Here is a 17631-nt window from a genome sequence, read left to right on the forward strand (position 1 = left end):
GGCGCTGACAGGCGCTGCGGGCGCATGCAGCCCAGTCAAGTCCTGACAAAACAAGCGCGGCGTGGCGCCTCTGGTCTTGTCTGCCTCATACCTGACATGTCGCGTCTTGCTTGCGGCGTCAATAACGTGTAGGACTCATGCTTTCTTTCCTCCCTCCACCCCCACCCCCCCAAAACCCCCCCTTCTTGTGGCAAACACCTACATTGAACTCTAGCGAGAAGCATTGGAATGTCATCGGGGGATATCGTTTCAAGTAATTGAAATGGACTCTCTTTGGTTTTGGTGAAGCAGCATGTGGTTCAAGGTTGTGTTTGTGTGGCATACACATTAGATGGGGATTGCTGTTTCAGGAATGCTCAAGGCAGGAACATTTTTTTTCTTTTTTTCATAAATTCATGATTTATTTTTGTCAAAGGCAAAACTTTTAACAACTTAAAACTGATATTTATCAACCATCTCATAAGGGAAGAGCAAATGTGCTGTGAAACTCAGTGATTCCCAAACTGGGGTTGCTCTCCAAGGCATTAGAAAAAAGGTTAAAGCATATCGTCGCATTTTGTCCATTTTTTTTTCATTTTTCTTATTTTTACGTGAATGGTTTTTCCGCATTACAGACATCGCATTAACTTGAAAAAAAAAAAAAATCCAAAATTGGACATACGTGTTTTTCACAGGACAGTGATGATATTACAATTTTTATGGTAAAAAAAAGATAACACCGGTCAACAAATTATTACAACTTTTTTAAATCAGTGATGCAAATTTTTTTTAGAGATTCTGAATCTGCTCTGGGTTTGTTGTCTATTAGATTTTCATAATAATAATAATAATAATAATAATAATAATAATAGTAATAAAACAATGTCATATGTAATATATTTAGTAATATTTATGAATTAAATGTTAGGTTCAGCAACAGGTCGATTTTTTTCCTGAAACGTATACTAGAATAAGTATTGCAGAAGCTTTTATAGGTCAAACTTAAAAACAAAAACAAAAAAAATATCTCAAAAAACAAATGTGATAGAAAAAAAGAAAATACATTTTTAAAATTTGCATCAGAAATATGTTTAGGGACACATAAAGCCTATCCTGACTAAAATTTACTGTTGACCAATGGAATTAATAGTACGCAAAAAGCTTTTAAGCTAGCGCCAGTCGACGAGTGGTGCTGTTCTACGCTCGCAATTTTTTGCCGCTCAGTGGGATAGGAGCTTTAAAGCGGAAGTCAACCCAAACATAATTTTTTTTCAAGAATATGCTCCCAGCAGGCCCACTAGTTGAAACACAGCATTCCGATTAGTTTTGCGTTTGTGGGATATAAATTAAGGTAAAATTCACTCGTTTTTAAGTGCACAGCTGACCTGTTTTCTGAATCCGAGCCGTGACTGGTCGTTGTGAGCAGTTGTGATGTCATTTTCAGTCGACAGAAGACAAAATGGCCGCCCCTAGAGATGGCTAAAAACGAGTGCCACTACGTGGCATGTGCTGTATCTAATCGCGGACGCGCTAACATCGTGAGTCATGAAGATGAACAGTTGCACGCAATCATCCTCCCCCAAGCACCAACAAGGTACGTTTGGATAAACGTCCCAAGCTTTAATTTCGTACTATGCTATGTATTTTTAGTCCCCCCCCCCCCCCCCCAAAAAAAAAATTGACTTCCATGTCACGGACAATCGGCTTTAACGGACAACCCCTGCATCCAATTAGCCCTTTAAATCGAGGTCCCACTGTACTAACACACCTTTTAACCTGATTATCAGTTTGGAAATAGTACTACATTAGTTGTTACTAAAACAAACAATGGTCACATTAGAACAACGGGTCAATAGTATCACACCGTTCTCCTTTTTAGCGTCCTCCAGCATAGGTATGTATGAACTTTTCCACAACACAAGCCCAAATCGTAAAAAAAAAAAAGGAAAAAAAAAAAAAAACACCTCCTCCTCTTGCTGCACCTTCAGTAGCTTCCAGGGGCAAGTGGCGACACGCTCCCTGACACAAACAAGTCTCGGCCCCATCTCGTGAGGCGTGGGACGGGCCCGCAGATGTTCCCGGGACAAGTCGCGTCTTGCCGCCTTTCGCTGGAACGCTCTTGTCTTTGAGACAAACCCTTCTTCCTCCTCCTTCTCCTGCGGCGCAATTGACTCGAAAAGGGAGTATTGACACAAGTCTTATCCACAGTAGGGCCCTCCATCCATTACTGTAATCCCGGCGACCCCCTAAGACACTGGGCAAACACGGGCAATCTTCTCAATGCACAATGGGGGCCGAGGATAAGCTTTGGCGACGCGCCATTAATTCAGAGCAGGAGGATCAGTGATGGAGGAAGAGGAAGAGGGTGGGGAAGACTTTCTGGGAAGAGGTGGACTGGAGGTGTTGTGTGTCACCCTTGTCTTCCCAGACAGGAAGAGGTGAAGCGATGGGGTGAGGATTAGGTGTGTCTCCGTGAGAGGAGTCGTCAAAAAGGAATCGCCGATGAGTTCACCCACCCCAAGCTTGCTTCAAAAGGAGGCCGGCATTGGCGGAGCTTTCGTCTGATTTAAATGCTTTGATTTGGTGTTTGTTTGTGTTTTTAGGTCAATTTGAGTGAACGTCAAAAAGAGGAATTGACCCTTTAATCGTAATTAGCGCTGAAATGATTATGATTGTTTTCGATTTGAAATAAAAATCAAAGACGGCATTATTTTTGAGTGTGTTTTGTTTGGGCAAAAAGATCATAGAAAGTAATAGACGATTGTTTTTGGGCAGGTCTGATCTAGACATAAAAAGATCATCTTGAGGACAGTCATCTTCAGAAAATATATGGAGTGGTGGATATGTACAATACTGTAATGTGTAATGTTCACGTTAATGGGATGTCTGTAACGCAGAAAGCCCATTCACGTAAACATAGAAAAATTGAAAAAAATGGGCATAAGGGTTTTTCACGGGACAGTGCCGATTTATTATATATCTGAATACAGGCTATCAATTAAAAAAACAAAACATACCTCCCAATTTTGTGTTTAAAAAGTACAATTTTAAAATATACAAGTCGATAGCCTTAATTTTGGTAATAATTTGAACAAATATTATCCATCCATCCATTATCCAAACCGCTTATCCTCACAATGGTCGAGGGCGTCCTGGAGCCTACCCCAGCTGTCGTCGGGCAGTAGGCGGGATACACCATGAACTGGTTGCAGAAATATTATTTTAAACATATTTTTTTAAATCGTAATCGCGGGAGTTTTTTTGGTTTTTACATTTCTTCAAATCATTTTAATTTGAAAAATTCGAAATGTCTAAAATATTGAATAATCATATACTTTTATGAATTAAATAGAATTTTGTTTTAATTTTTACATTTTTAATGTATTATATTTCTTCAAACTTTCCCCCAAAATATTTTTAAATGAATTTTGTTTGTTTGTAAATTTTGTTTTATACTTTAAAAAAAATGTTTACACAGTTCCTAATTTTTCAGCAAAATATATTTTTAATTTCTAAACAGTATTTTGGGGATTCTTGCCTCATCAAAAATGATATACATGGTCTAAAAAAAATATGTTATACATTTACTACGACAGTTGAAATTCAGATTTTTTAAAATCATATATGTTTGATGAAAGAATGTGAGTATTTTAAAATAATGATTTTTTTTTAAATTAGTGGATTGGTGAAAAAAAAAAAAACATTGTAAAAAACAAATGCCTTACCCCTAATAGTTTTCTTGCACTCTCTGCAGTTGAGTAAAAGCAACCACAGACACTTTGATTATAACATTATGAACTGCCTTGTAACACTCCGTTATTGTTTTTAGCGGTATGTATTATTTTGTAATATTTGTTTGCGATCAGATCATGTGTTCGCGTGACTTGCGGTCCCAGTTTGGTTGTGCGGTTGTGTGGGGTGTGGCATTTGCAGACCAAACGGCGTGCGGGAATACGCTCGGTGTCACAACCTCACCGTTCCCAGCACTCCTTAGGCCACATTGTGCAATACTTTACTGCCATTTTGTATGTTGTCATATTTTGAATGAGGTTGTCACATGAGCGCCATGCAGTCCAGCTGTTTACAAGTCATGGCATCACTCTCTGCCAACTCATTTGCTTCACAAAGCCACAGTAGAAGATAGATGATTTATCCAACTCGGCTTTCTTACACAAAACTACGGCAGGATCTTGACAATTGCTTTCGACGCGCCAGGGCCAGAGAAGTAAATGTCAGGTGTTAAATTCCCAGCTTCTGTCACGGCTCTCATTCAGTAAAACAGTGATGAAAACAGAACCTTGGGGGAAGTAATAACAATTTTAGGTGTTCACAAGGCTGACAGCGGGTTAAAGTTTATGGTGTTGTGATGACAGAGGTCAGCTGCCGTCCAGGTGTGGCCACGTGACGCCAGGCGACCGCTCTGTCATTACCAGCCACATCTGCTACATGGCGACTAGTTCTTTTAAAATGTTTTTTTTTCCCCCCGAAAGAAAGAAATGGGAATAGAAGTCAACCACAAGCACAACTGACTGGATTGCCGCTCCTATTTTCAGTGACGCATGTTTCTGATGTCATCTAATAATCAGATTTTGGGATGCAGTGCTGCCGCGTGAAAGTGTTCTGATGTGGCTATTGTGTGAAATAGGCTGTACGATACAAACAGGTGAGAGGTATACAGAGCAGCATTTGTACAATGTAACCCTGACACTCACTTGGAAATAACTTTCAGACAATTACTCATGTCGTCAAATTATTTGATTGTGGTATGTTGCTATGCGAAACAGGCTATACAATGAAAACGATGGACGGGTTATACAGAGTGGTTTCTACTTGACACTTCTCCCGCTCTTTTGTGTTGAAAGCAACTTTTTGACAAACACTTATGTCATCTTATTATCTAATTGAGGGATGCTGTTTGAAAGAGGCTACACAATGAAAATGGCAGCGTCGGTTTATACCTGACACTCACTTCCTTTTTGCCGAAAGCGGCTGACCATTGAGCACTGAACTTATCTAATTATTGTATGCAAACATCTGACGAGGGGAAGGTGTGTGGAAGTGTTCTCATGCAGTTATTGTGCTGGTTGTGTGAAGGAGGCTACACAATGAAAATGACCGATATACACAGCAGCATCTGTATACCTGCCAGCTGCCACCCACTTCTCGCTGTTGTGTTGAAATCAGCTCTCAGACAAGACTAGTTATCTAATTTTCTGATTGGTGACTGGCTCTGTGCGAGAGAGGCTACACAATGAAAAAGGCAGACAAGTACACAGTCTGCATATGCAGGACTTGCCACTTTTCGCGCCACTGTGTTGAAAGTGATTGTCAGACAAGCGGTGACAATATTGAATCAACTGATTGCTGATTGGTTCTCTGTGTGAAACAGGCCGCACAATGAAAAAATTAGATGTAAAAGGAGTCTGTATATACCTGCCTCTCACTTTTCACATTACGTGAAAAGAAAAACTGCTGACATCATCTAATAATTTCACTGCTGATTGGCTCTCTGTGTGAAACAGGCTACACAATGAAAGCGGCAAATGACTATAGAGTCACTTCTGGCACATTTGTTGTGTTGAAAATCAGCTGTCAGACAACATCTTTTTTTTTTTTTTTTTTTTTTTGACCGGGTCCTCGTGTGAAATAGGCTACACAATGAAAACAGCAGACACTGCCTTACCGTCCAGGTTGCCGACTTGGCCGTGCTGGACTGCTGGAAGGACACGTCGAAGGTGTGTGGGCCGGCGTAGTCGGTGTTGGACGGGATGGCGGGCGAGGGCGACAGGGCGTCAAAGGTGGAGCTGGGCTGGGCGTAGGGCGACGGTGCCGTGACGCCGTTCTGGGCGTGCTCCGTGTTGTACGGGCTGGTGGATGTGGAGCCTCCGTTCTGGATGTTCTGCTCCATGCTGTTCAGCAGGCCCAGGTTGGTGTACTGAGACTGGGGGATGACAACAATTTTTTTTTTCATATTTAGATAATCAACATTTTTGACTTCAATTTAAACTGTGCATATCATCAAACTGTAGTTTCTTCTCGGGAAACAGTGATTATAGGACAAAGTGACTTCATAACCACAATAGCGATTTTGATGGCTAAAACATCACCTTTGAGTATGCCTAGTTTGTTAAAAAAAAGATTAGTAGGGATTGAAAAGTAGTGTGACGGCTCTTGCAAGTGTATATCGGCGCTTTCTTAGCGGCTAGCTGCTTGCCATGAGCCGCTAAGGTGAGTGGCATGTTATAAAATGTCAACTTTTCTGTTGCCTGTCCTTCCCTCTGGAATGACCTTCCATTAAATGTTACGCAATCCCCCTCTTTGACCATTTTTAAAACTTGTTTGAAGACACATTTTTATTCTTTAGCTTTTGACACATCGTGAGACTGACACTATTTTGTTGTTTTCCGGTGTCTACTGTATGTGTTAGTATCACTTAGTTTGTGCTTTAATTGATTGCTTTCACTGTCTGTGTTGTTGTATTATTGCTATTTATGTTAAATGTAACTTTGTACTTTGTTACAGCTGGGAATTTATGGCAAGTAGTTCAAGTCTTGTTGCCTACGCAATTTCCATGTCTGTTCTCAACCGGGTAGCCAAAATGATCCCATAACTGCTGACCTAAAATGAGTTCCAGTCCGCCGTTCCGGGGTTATTAGTAGCCTTGTTCGCTTAGCTAAACTAGCATTAGCAATAGCAATAGCAATAGCAACAGCAATAGCATTAGCATTTGCTCACTCCGGTTAGATAATGCCACAGGAAAAAACTAGTCAGATGACATGCAGCTAGAGGAGGCTGGCTGAAGGAAATTATCTTCAATCTATCTATCAATTGGAGGTTAAACTACTGAGAGTTGGAAGGGGTATGTCTTGGTTCATTTGCCAACTTTTATTGTAAAAAATTGTGTTGTCACACATTTGGCTGGCGTTTTCATATAGAACGGCGACAAAAAAAAGGGCAACACGACTCTAAAAGAGGACATTTTCTACTCTACATTGGTGTTGTTTATATAGATTTCATCATGCTTATAATGTAACTGCTGAACTCACATTTTTTTGTCAAAGTCAGATTTTTGCAACAAATATTGTCGGTGAATTTATGAATTGCTGATGCTTTCTTAAATCTGCTAAATCGTGAGGTTGTGATTTGGGATCAACACAGGAGGAAAAGGCAAATATTAGTGTTGGGCTTTTTTACTTGAGGGGGAAATACAGAAGTATTTTTAGTCAAAGAATTTAATTGTCTGTTATTACCTAAAAGAATGTCTAATCAACCTTGATCTTTGTGTACTGTGTTTTGTATTGAATGTAGAGGATTAATGAGGGATTATGCGACACCTGTGCACTTAAAAATACCCCAAAGTCTGGTCCACATTCTTGAAAAACATGTTAAAAGATCAAAGCTAAATGGTGCGAAACACAGTTGGGCGCTAATGGCTAACGCGGCTAAAAAACCTTCCTGGCTTTCCAGGAGATAAAAGATCCAAAACATATCCGTCTTCAAACGCAGCCATTCCGTTCCGTTTATAAGCGCCACATTCCGGGACGGCCATCAATCTGTCGTGGATTTATTTCCAGCCGCTCCCGGAATGACCACAGCTGTCTCTCCCACTCGCACCCCCCTGGTTGGCCAGGTGTTAGCGGACCCTTATGAAACTCTGCTTTGACACACGCGCACATAAACACGCATGAGGAAACGCACACACCGCCACCACCGCAACGGGGTCACCTGAGTGCAAGCGGGATGCGGGTCAAAAGCCCGACGAGGCCCCGCTAAGCTCCGGAAACAGACGCTTAGAAAGGTCTGGGGGACACAATAGTGCAGGCCATGCAGGTGTTGACTTTGTCCCCCCACACAATTTTGTGTCATTTATACAGAACAGCAACTTGGGGAAACAAGACACACAACTTGCACATACAGTATAAACAGGCGGAGAATTGCCAGGTTGACTTCATCCCACCACTTCATATTGGCGCCGTTTCATATATTGGAATTTGATTTGTTTTGAGTATTTTTCTTTAATATATAACTTGATGTAAGAAATACTCAAAGAAACAATATAAAACTGAACTGTCAAAACTTTTATCAACCTCACTAAAAATTCAAATATTGCGCTATGAATAAACACAATTGTTCATTTCACACATACATCGCAGCACATTTTTTGGGGGGGAGGGTTTTGCTTCAAAAGCAATGCTTTTGCCCATTAATTTTTAACCTATGCAATTTTAAAAATTAGTTTGTATTTTTGTATGATGGATAAAATCTAATTTCTTCTTGTAACTGTAAAAGGTGGCTTTTCCCATGCTGCTATTCTATAAAATTGCCACAAACATGGAAAGATAGGTGGGAAATCTTTTACAGTAAAAGATGGCATTTTCCAACCCTTTTCGTAGTGTTCTTGATACAGCAACACAAAAAAAAGATGGAAAAAATGGTGTAAAGAGTTAAAAAAAAAAAAAAGAAAGAAAAAAGAGGCTTCTGATACGACAACCAAAGGTGTGAAATTGTAGGGTTGACTGGAATCATTCTTACACAATTCCATCTTTTCCCCGAATGAGTGACATCACTGCCTCGTCGGGTAGCGGGGGTGAGTGTGCATGCTGGTGGGGGTGCGCTACGATGACGCGGAAGCGACAGGTGATAATGATCAAATAACAGTGGGAAGAAAGAAAAGGCGTCGGAATTCCAGCCGCTCGGGAATAAATGCCCGGTCATCAAGGTTTTGCTGTTTAATTGTCTGGAAATCAGGATGACGCCTTTGAGTAAATTAAAAAAAAAAAAAAAAAAAAAAGGAAATCTCCTTGATGTGACTCCGCCATAATGGGCGTTTAATAAGTGCCTCCAGAACATTCCGAGGACTTTGGGAACGTACATCAAGATCCTCCCTTGACAGGCTCAGCAGCCTGTCGGGTTACCCCCCCCCCCCCAAGGTCGCCAAGTTTGGAAGCATTTGAGGCCGACTGGGAGCAGGACACAAGCTTTTCTGACCAAACACAGAATCCTACACTGAACATGAAGCATCTCCTCGCCTCATAAATACAATTCTTGAAAGCTTTCTAGGGAATTGGCGCAAACATACATAAAGTGTGTTTTCAGGCGTTTAAAAATGTGCCATAAATTGTAGAAAAACATGCCCAGTGAATATCTAAATAGGCTATTTCCATATCGCAGATTTCACTGATTGCTGGGGTGGTCTGGAATGTAACTTAACTGTACAATTGTTTGGTTATGTCAAGTATCACTGCGAACATAAAATTGTGTGCATTCACTCAGAACATTACCACTAGCATACAATTGCTAACAGTTACTTATAGCATCACTGCATACATTTGCTTATAGTTATGTGCACTAGTTAATAATAATAATATAGTTTCTAATTTGAGAATATTGTTTTGGCACCATTTTGTAGCATCTTGTTGCCAAGGAACTAAGATGAACTGAGGGGCGGGGGGCACATTTAGTCCAGCCATTGCCTTGTCTAATGGAAAAAAAAGTGATTTGGCGCCATCTTATGGAATCGATAATCCGAAATGACCACATTTTTGGGTGGGCAACCAATTACTTGCAATATTTGGCTGAAAGTCAAAAAATTCCCACACTTTCGAGGTTGCGCGCGCAACACTTTCGGAATCCGTCAGGAATTCAAGCCAACTTGGCCCGAGGGAGGGGTTAGCATGAGTGACCATAGTCGCTGGAGGGGTTCTGGGTGGTGGGGTCATTAAAGGAGGTGTGTCTGGGTGGAGGTGGGTGGTGTTTTTGGGGGTGGGTAAAGATGGTGGTCTCTCCGCACCTATGGCAGCAGGTGATTGTATCAACATCAACACACCATTACAGCAATTACCAGCCCCGGACAGACGCATTGTCCGCTTCTAAGGGGGCTTGGTGGGGTGTGTGGATGTGTGTGTGTGTGGGGGGGGGACTTTGCAACGCGATCCCCCTCAGTTCTGCGGTGGGATTGAGCCAGACACCACTTAAGGACCCCCACCCCACACCACCCGCTTTGCTTAACAACAGGTTGAAAGACAGTGACCCCACACACCTGCTAAATGCTACCTGCAATCTGAGAGGGCCACCACACACACCCACCCACGTACCAAAGACATAAATAAATATTAAAAACACATACTGTACAAATTGTTAGCCTAAAAGCAACCAATTAAATTAACCCCAAAACCCATTAAATATTCAAATTTGGCAGCTGGGCAGTGAGATGGATCTATTATTTTTGGGGAGTAAAAAAAAAAAACTGTCATTAAATACTCGACTCTAAAACATATTTAAATCTATTTTAAAAAATACCAAATATAATCATTTTAAAGATAATAAGTATCCACAATTAGCTGGTTGAATTGATAACATTCCGGAAAACCATTGAGCTGGACATCTCCCACTTCCGCCTCCGGGAAAAAGTGCAATGGAATGCAAGTCGCTCATTACAAAAGATTGACTGTGTTGTCATCATAACCTCTGCGACCCGGGCCTCACGCTTGCATCAAAGACCAAAAGGATCGACTTAAGCAAGACATCCCGTTGTATGCAAAAAAAAAAAAAAAAAAAAAAAAAAAAAAAAAAGACATACTAGGAAACGCTTTGAAAGCAACTCAACTGTCAAAATCACAACAGTGGCTCGCATTGACATCAATCACAGCGCTTGACTTTCAGAACCAAGCAACTCTGATTGCTTTTCCACAGTCAGCAACTCTTTTTTTCAACGCATTTTCACTTTTATACCACAAAAGTGCACAACCAGGTATGCTTCACCTAAACACACCGACTAAATCACAACTTTTCACAAACGGAATCTCCGGGAAACATTGAAGACCATCAAAAAACCCTCACTTGAATATTGACACAGATTGTTTTTCAGGGTGTGGTTCGCAAACGCATATGGGAAGCCCAAAGAAATCACCAAGACGGTTGCAAATTACAAACACAAGATGAGGCTGTGACTCCAATAAAAGCTAATAACATCTAACATGTCAGAAAACACGCAGTTGTTTTCAATCAAAATGACAGAAATGACATTTGATTCCAGCTGACATATAAAAGTTAGTCACATAGAGACAGACAGAAGCTACTAACACAAAAATAAACAAAAAAAAAAACTCAAGCTTTTTTTGTTTGCTCTTCAAGATGTGGTTCATGTTGCCCATTGAAATCGAAATGACAAAAATTACATTTAATTCTAGCTTATGTACAACAGCTGCACTTGCACGGAACCCGAAAGAAGCTACTAACGCAAAAAATATCAACACAACAGCAATAAATTCAAAGGAATTTTCGACAGTTTGTGAGCTCTTCGAATTGCAATTGTGTCAGGAAAAAAAAAAGTTATGTTTTTTTTTTTTTTTCAAAGGAAATCAGAATGAAAAAATAAGCTCCTCAAATGGAAAGCTTGTCTGAAAAACACCCAAAGTTGTGTTGTTCAAGGTGTGGTTTAGGTTGCCAAAAAATTCCAAAAGTCATTGAAATGACATATTCTTAAGCTGCAGCTGATTAGAGTCCAGCAGAAGCTATGAATTAAAAAATAAACATCCTAGCAATGACTTTAAAGTGATTTTCTGAACATTCCCGCCCTCCGAATATTGTCGTTAAAAAAAAAAAAACACACACAAGTTGTGTTTTTCCAGGTGTGGTTTCCCTTCACCTAAAGAATTTAAAATTATAAGTGAAAGTAAAAACACAAACGTGACAGCCACATCGAGTCATACAGAAGCTATTCATGTAAAATAATATGTCCAAGCAATGACCTTAAACAAATTTTCGATTGATTTTTCTCGAAAAGAAATTTACAAGGGCATTGACATGACACAAGAGTGCAGTTTACGTGCAAAAGCTGCTGAGATGAGTCTGACGCATGCAAAAATCTCATAGAAATTCAATATGAGAAAGATGTAAATATTTTGGATTGTACAAAAAAAAAAGAAATGAATGGAAGGTTACATCTAACATTATTATAAAAAATGAAAATCACAGAAAATAAATAAACATGAGTTTTTGCATTTCTTTTTTAATAGATTGACAATTGCCTTGAGATTTTTCTGGATTTTTTTTGCACTCTCAAATATTGTTCCTCCGGAAGTACGAAAAACAAAAAGTGAACTGTTAAATTTTTTCAGACAAAAACAAAAAAAAAATCACAATATTCTTCCCCCACACGTTACCAAAACCAAAAACCTTCGAAAAGACATTTGACGCTTACAAATTTAAACACGCGCCGTTTTGCCCGCACATCCAGGTGTTTACATTCCACACATGCTAACATTCCGATTGGTTTCGTCCAGCAAATCCAACAACCAAAAAATGAACGTCAATCAAATGAAATCCCAATGAATCCGATATTTGGGCTATTTTGGTGGGGGATCCTGCCAATTTGAGGCCAGGGAACCTTGAAAGCTTACCTCGCTGTAGGGCGTACTGGTGCCCGTCTCCAGGTACAACATGTTGGCGCTGAGATTGAGCAGGGCGGCTGCTGTTTGCTCCACCGGCTCCAGGATTCCCCCCTGAAAAATCTTTACTCGAGACGGAGCGCAAATGACGCTGAATCGGTGGTGGTGGCGGTTGGGGGCAGATGGGATGCTTGGTTAGCAACGTGAACGGGCGAGGAGAAGAAGAAGAAGCTCCTACGGAATCCATGGGAGGGCTCTTATATACCGTGAAGGTGGAAGTGGGGAGGTGGAGGGGTGTGTAAGGTCTACCTGTGAGTTACCTGAGTCCACGCCCATCCTGGGAAGAGGCTGCTGCTTCTCCAAAAACTCCTCAAGTACTTTTGTCCCAATGGGAGGGACGGAAAATTGGTCATTTTAATGTATTGCATCAGATTTAAGTGGCACCTTGACTTCAGATTGCCACAACTTCAGAGCTTTTCCTTTTACATTTTAAAATTAAAGTCCAAATCTGAAATATTTAAAGACTTTTTTGAGATATGGAAGAAAATATATAGGAATCCACGGTAATTGAATTCATATGGCAGCAAAATGCTAACAAAATGATAATCTGGTGAAATAAACAGCTAATGTTGAAGCGGACTTTTTACTTTCACGTTTTCGAAAAATGCATGCAATAAAGTGATTAGGGCTGCAACTAGTCATTTTAAGTTTTTTCATTCTTACCAAATGTCATCTAAAAATGACAACAAAATGGTACAATAGCAAAACACACCATCTTTTTTATTTACAAAATGCCAACAAAATAATATGCAAGTGAAAACAAAGAATTTTTTTGACGCCTTCTAAAAAGTGATACGCCACTAAAACAGAACAGTGATGTTTGAGCATTGTTTTTACTTCAAAATTGAAAAATGCTAATGAAATGATATGTTTGTGAAACAAACTGACAACATTGAAAGAGCATTTTAAGATATGTTCTAAAAGTGCAAGCAAAATGATACATCAGTAAAACAAACCACCAACGTTTGACTTGACGTCTTCCAAAAACGCAAACAAAATCCTGTGCCAGTATAACAAAACGGCAATAGCCTTTTTACTTGATATTTTCCGAATGCTAACAAATTGATAAACCAATAGCTAACGCTTGTAAAAATGGATGCAACAAAACAAAACGACTCTCGATCAATTGTAAACGAAAGTCTGTTACGAACGAGGGTCTGTAGACCGAGTGAGGGCTGCAGCCGCCAGCTTGGTTAGCATACCAGTGACCTCCCCCAAGCAACAATTAATGCACGAGAACCCCCCCAACCCACCCCCACCCCAACAACAATGTGGATGCCTTGTACTGTATTGTATCATCGCAAACAACTGCTGTTGAAGTGTTGTGGGAAGGAGCAGCTAGCTTGATGCTACTACAAGCTCATTAGTCAAGTCGGCAGTACACCGCATGTCATACGCTACTCCCAATATAATGCGATTCACTATAATTATGATACGATTCACCAATAACGATGTGAGTCACAGAAATTACGATACAACATGAAAAAATTACAGCCAATTGTGATAGGATTCATTTCTATTAATGATACAGTCATTTTAATTACAAGGTGATAGGATTAGAATATATGATTCACTCAAATTACGAAGTCAGTTATGAGATGATTCAAAGTATGATACGAATCACGTAAATTACGATCTGATTCAATTGCAATATCATATCAATTCCGATAGGATACGATTTTTTTCCAGTTATGATGCATTTCACTCCAATTATGATACATGATTCACTATTACAATACAATAAGATTCACTACAGTTATGGTACAAATGACTCCAAATACGATGCGATCATATCGAATTATGATACGATTCGATCCAACTATGACACAATATGATAATTATGACATTTTGAATTATATTGGTTTGTTTTGTTTTTTTACCTCTATTTATTTTGTGTTTTTTTTTTGTGTTTAATCCCAAAAATAGAACTGCATAACAGCTGATTTCGCAACTAGCTAAGTGTGCATGTCACATCATAGTAGCATTGTTTTCCTCACTTGCAATATTTCCATCTCCGTTAGTGTAATGTTCTAATGCTTCATCCCAACTAACTGTGCGTCTCCTTGCCACTGCGCAGATGCCACTGAGTGTTGTTTTACCATAATTAGAAGTTTGTTTAGGTGGGCTAATGATCCCCCTCACAAGGCCGCCGGACACTTTAAAGTGTTGATGCGTTGACCCACGACCCCCGTGGGCGCCCGCCCCAGGCTGTGTAACACAGGGTGGGGCTGCTGATTGGAGACACTGACTAACTGCAAGGGCTCAGAGCTCAGGTCTGCCGGGAGACTTTTTCCATTCATTCTGACCAAAGGGCAACAGGGTATGCCTCCTCAGACAGGTCACTTAGATCTTCCACTGCTAGCTCACAATTGTATAGTACGGATGGACATATGAAGGGACCCTCGGATTTTTGTATTTACAGTACTGTATTTTCCCCTTTATTTTATTTAGTATGTAATGTAAATGTTCTTACTTTAATTTACTATATTGAATTTATGAACATTCACACAGACATTATTGTTAACATGCTGACACGAGTCGTTGAACGGTATTGCTAACCAAAACAACAGCACCTACCGAGGCAATTTGTTATCATGACGAACTGGCAAGAAATGATCATAATAAAATCATAACACATCAAAGCGTATCCCAATATATTTGTTGTAAACAGTTTCCTGCCTCAGTAGGTGCTGCTGCTTTGATTAGCAACGGGCAGGACTCAGCAGTGGCAACAACACTGTCCACGACCTGAGGCAGTTGCACGAACTAACCCTTCGGATAGTTCCCCTGTATTCATCTTCGGACTCAACGTTTAGAACAAGCGTGCCAGCAACTGTCTTTAGACCTTGCTTACTGCATTTGCGCATCGACTCAAAACAATGACTGCCATCGCTAGCAAGGAAACAAAGGCAAAATATTGACTGACTTTTACCAGCGGGGGGCTCTGGGAACAGACAGGAAGCACTAACGCAAACACGTAACGCGATCTCCCATCCCGAGTGATGACCGAGCCACTCCACAGCTCTGAAAAGGTGCGCCATCGTCACCTAACCCCCAACACCCCCCGCCACCCCCGTCCCTGCACCTCGATAGCCCCTTGACTCAACACACAGCTGATCCCTGTGTTATCAATGTGTAAAATCAGCTGTTTGAGGGGCAGGATATAACGTTTCTTCTACCACTACATTCCTCAGTGTTATTCTACCTTCTGTTTGCATTACCCTAACCTCCACCACTACACTCTTACATGGGTGGGGAGGTGGGGGAGACATCCACACTGATCGATGAGAGATGGGACTTGTGTTAAATTGTGGCCCTGCAGCTACAAGTGGGGGGGGGGGGGGGGGGAGGAATTTCAGATTAAACATAAAACCCTCCACCATACAAATAAGTTCCTCCGGGGCACTAAACAGCAAGCTGACATTTAATGACTCGACAGAGGCACACCTCAAGGAGGCTAGAGGGGGCGAGTTAGTGGTGGGGGGAGAGGGGGTACAGCAGATTTCAACACAAGTGGTGGAGCAACACGTGCGGACGGAAAATGTGCTAGATCTCACAGGCATGTATTCTTCATCCTCTGCATAGAATGACTATATTGCTGCATCTTACTGAGGAGTGACCATCAATACGTTTGTATAATACTGCACCCAGGGGGTCGAAGGGCGGACACCAGAAGGAGCATCGCCATGTCAATTGAGGTGAAGCAAAACATGTTAAAAAACAAAAACGTTACATTCGATTTAATTATCGCATTACTGTATGTTAAAGTTCAATGTTAAAAAGTGCTCTTTTTCTTATCAAAAAACACATTGTTAAAATTGTTGCATATTTTTAGACATACGAGCATGGTCGCAGAATGAATTGAACTTGTATCTCACCACCGTGGTTGTTCTGTTTATTCATATTGAGCAAGGTGGCTGTTGTCATTAAACATAACGCAGGTTGTAGTGTAAGACGTTTCAATTCAGAGACAGTAACATTGCAATATAATATTGCATTACTTTTAAATGAGAGTAACTATATATTAGAATTTGGAAGTGGTGGTGGTGGGAGGTGGGGATGGTGAGGGGCGGTTCACAGGTCAGGGTCATCACTCATCAAGAGAGCACAGCCCCTCCTTGGGGGAGGCAACATCACTCAGCTCCACAAAGCAAATTTATATTTGCGACGTTTCCCAGCCTGCAGCCTTCCTTGCAGGCTTCCCCAAACGAGGGTCGCCTTTTTTGTATTTCCTGAGTGTCACGATCAGAAAAACTGGACAGGTTAAAATTAAACCTAATCCGCCCCCCCCCCAAAGTCAATTCAGCCATTTCCAGGGGTAATTCAGAGACTAACTTGTCCAAGAAATTTGTCAGATCATGACCAAATATGAACTACATTTAAAGTTAGATGACTCGCCATGAAACAAGAAAGTCTGATGTCTCTGCCGTCTCTTCTCTGAACCGCTTTGCCTCACTAGCAATTTTGAAAAATTCCATATGCTTCAGGGGCTGAAGTCAGTTTTACCCAGCAATATGGAATTTGGCTCGCCTATTCCCATGAGAAGACCCACCAAAAAGACTCAAGTAGCCATGCCTGAAAACACACAGGATGCTTGCTATTTTGCTTTGAAGCGGGTGTTTTAGGGTAATAGTGGTGATTTTAAGGTTTGGCAAGGCTTAAGGATGGCCAATTCCCTCAACAAAGAACTCATCCTTGATATTTTGTCCCATCATTAACAAATTTGATCCACGTACACTAGACAAATGAGTGAGGCTAAATTGCAAAGAATTGTGTTTTCACAACGGCACAAGGGTTGAGATTGACAACAAACTTTGATGACAGGAAACTCTAATAAACTTCACAATTTGGAAAGTTAAGAGCGCAAAGGCAGTTTCTCTTGACAACATGAAACTTGCGAGACTTTTCTATCATGTGTAGACCCACAAAAAAATTTCAAGAAGCCAAATGAGAGCCACGTTTACTTGACAAATTGATGACGCTAAATTGTGAAGCATTTGCATTTACGGCATTGCATGCGGGTGGAGCAAGACGGTGCAGCGCGTCAACATTAGCGAAAAGCATTTCGACTGTTGCTTCTTGAAAAGGGAAAGGAAACTTTTCGAAACGCATCGTCAGCGACATATATGAAGCTCCAAGCCCACTGCCACCACCTCCGACGCCTTGAGGCGGTCAGCGGGGGTCAGAGTGCACTGTGAGATTA

At 40.8% G+C, this 17631-nt stretch overlaps 1 protein-coding gene across 7 annotated transcripts in view; it reads right to left on the bottom strand.

Moving 5' to 3' along the window:
* Positions 1-17631, bottom strand: part of tp63 (tumor protein p63) — a 54783-nt gene that overhangs the window by 14021 nt on the left and 23131 nt on the right. For 5 of the 7 annotated variants that reach the window (XM_086047141.1, XM_086047138.1, XM_086047134.1 and 2 more), the window contains exon 4: positions 5663-5920. In XM_086047141.1, coding sequence (XP_085903267.1) covers positions 5663-5920 — 258 coding nt within the window. Of the gene's footprint in view, positions 1-5662; positions 5921-12380; positions 12595-17631 lie in introns of those variants that run through there. The other 2 variants (XM_086047140.1, XM_086047139.1) reach the window with 1 other exon arrangement.

Source organism: Filicampus tigris, chromosome 12 (genome assembly GCF_054856515.1).
Source record: "Filicampus tigris isolate MCC_2025a chromosome 12, RoL_Ftig_1.0, whole genome shotgun sequence".
Taxonomy (NCBI): Eukaryota; Metazoa; Chordata; class Actinopteri; order Syngnathiformes; family Syngnathidae; genus Filicampus; species Filicampus tigris.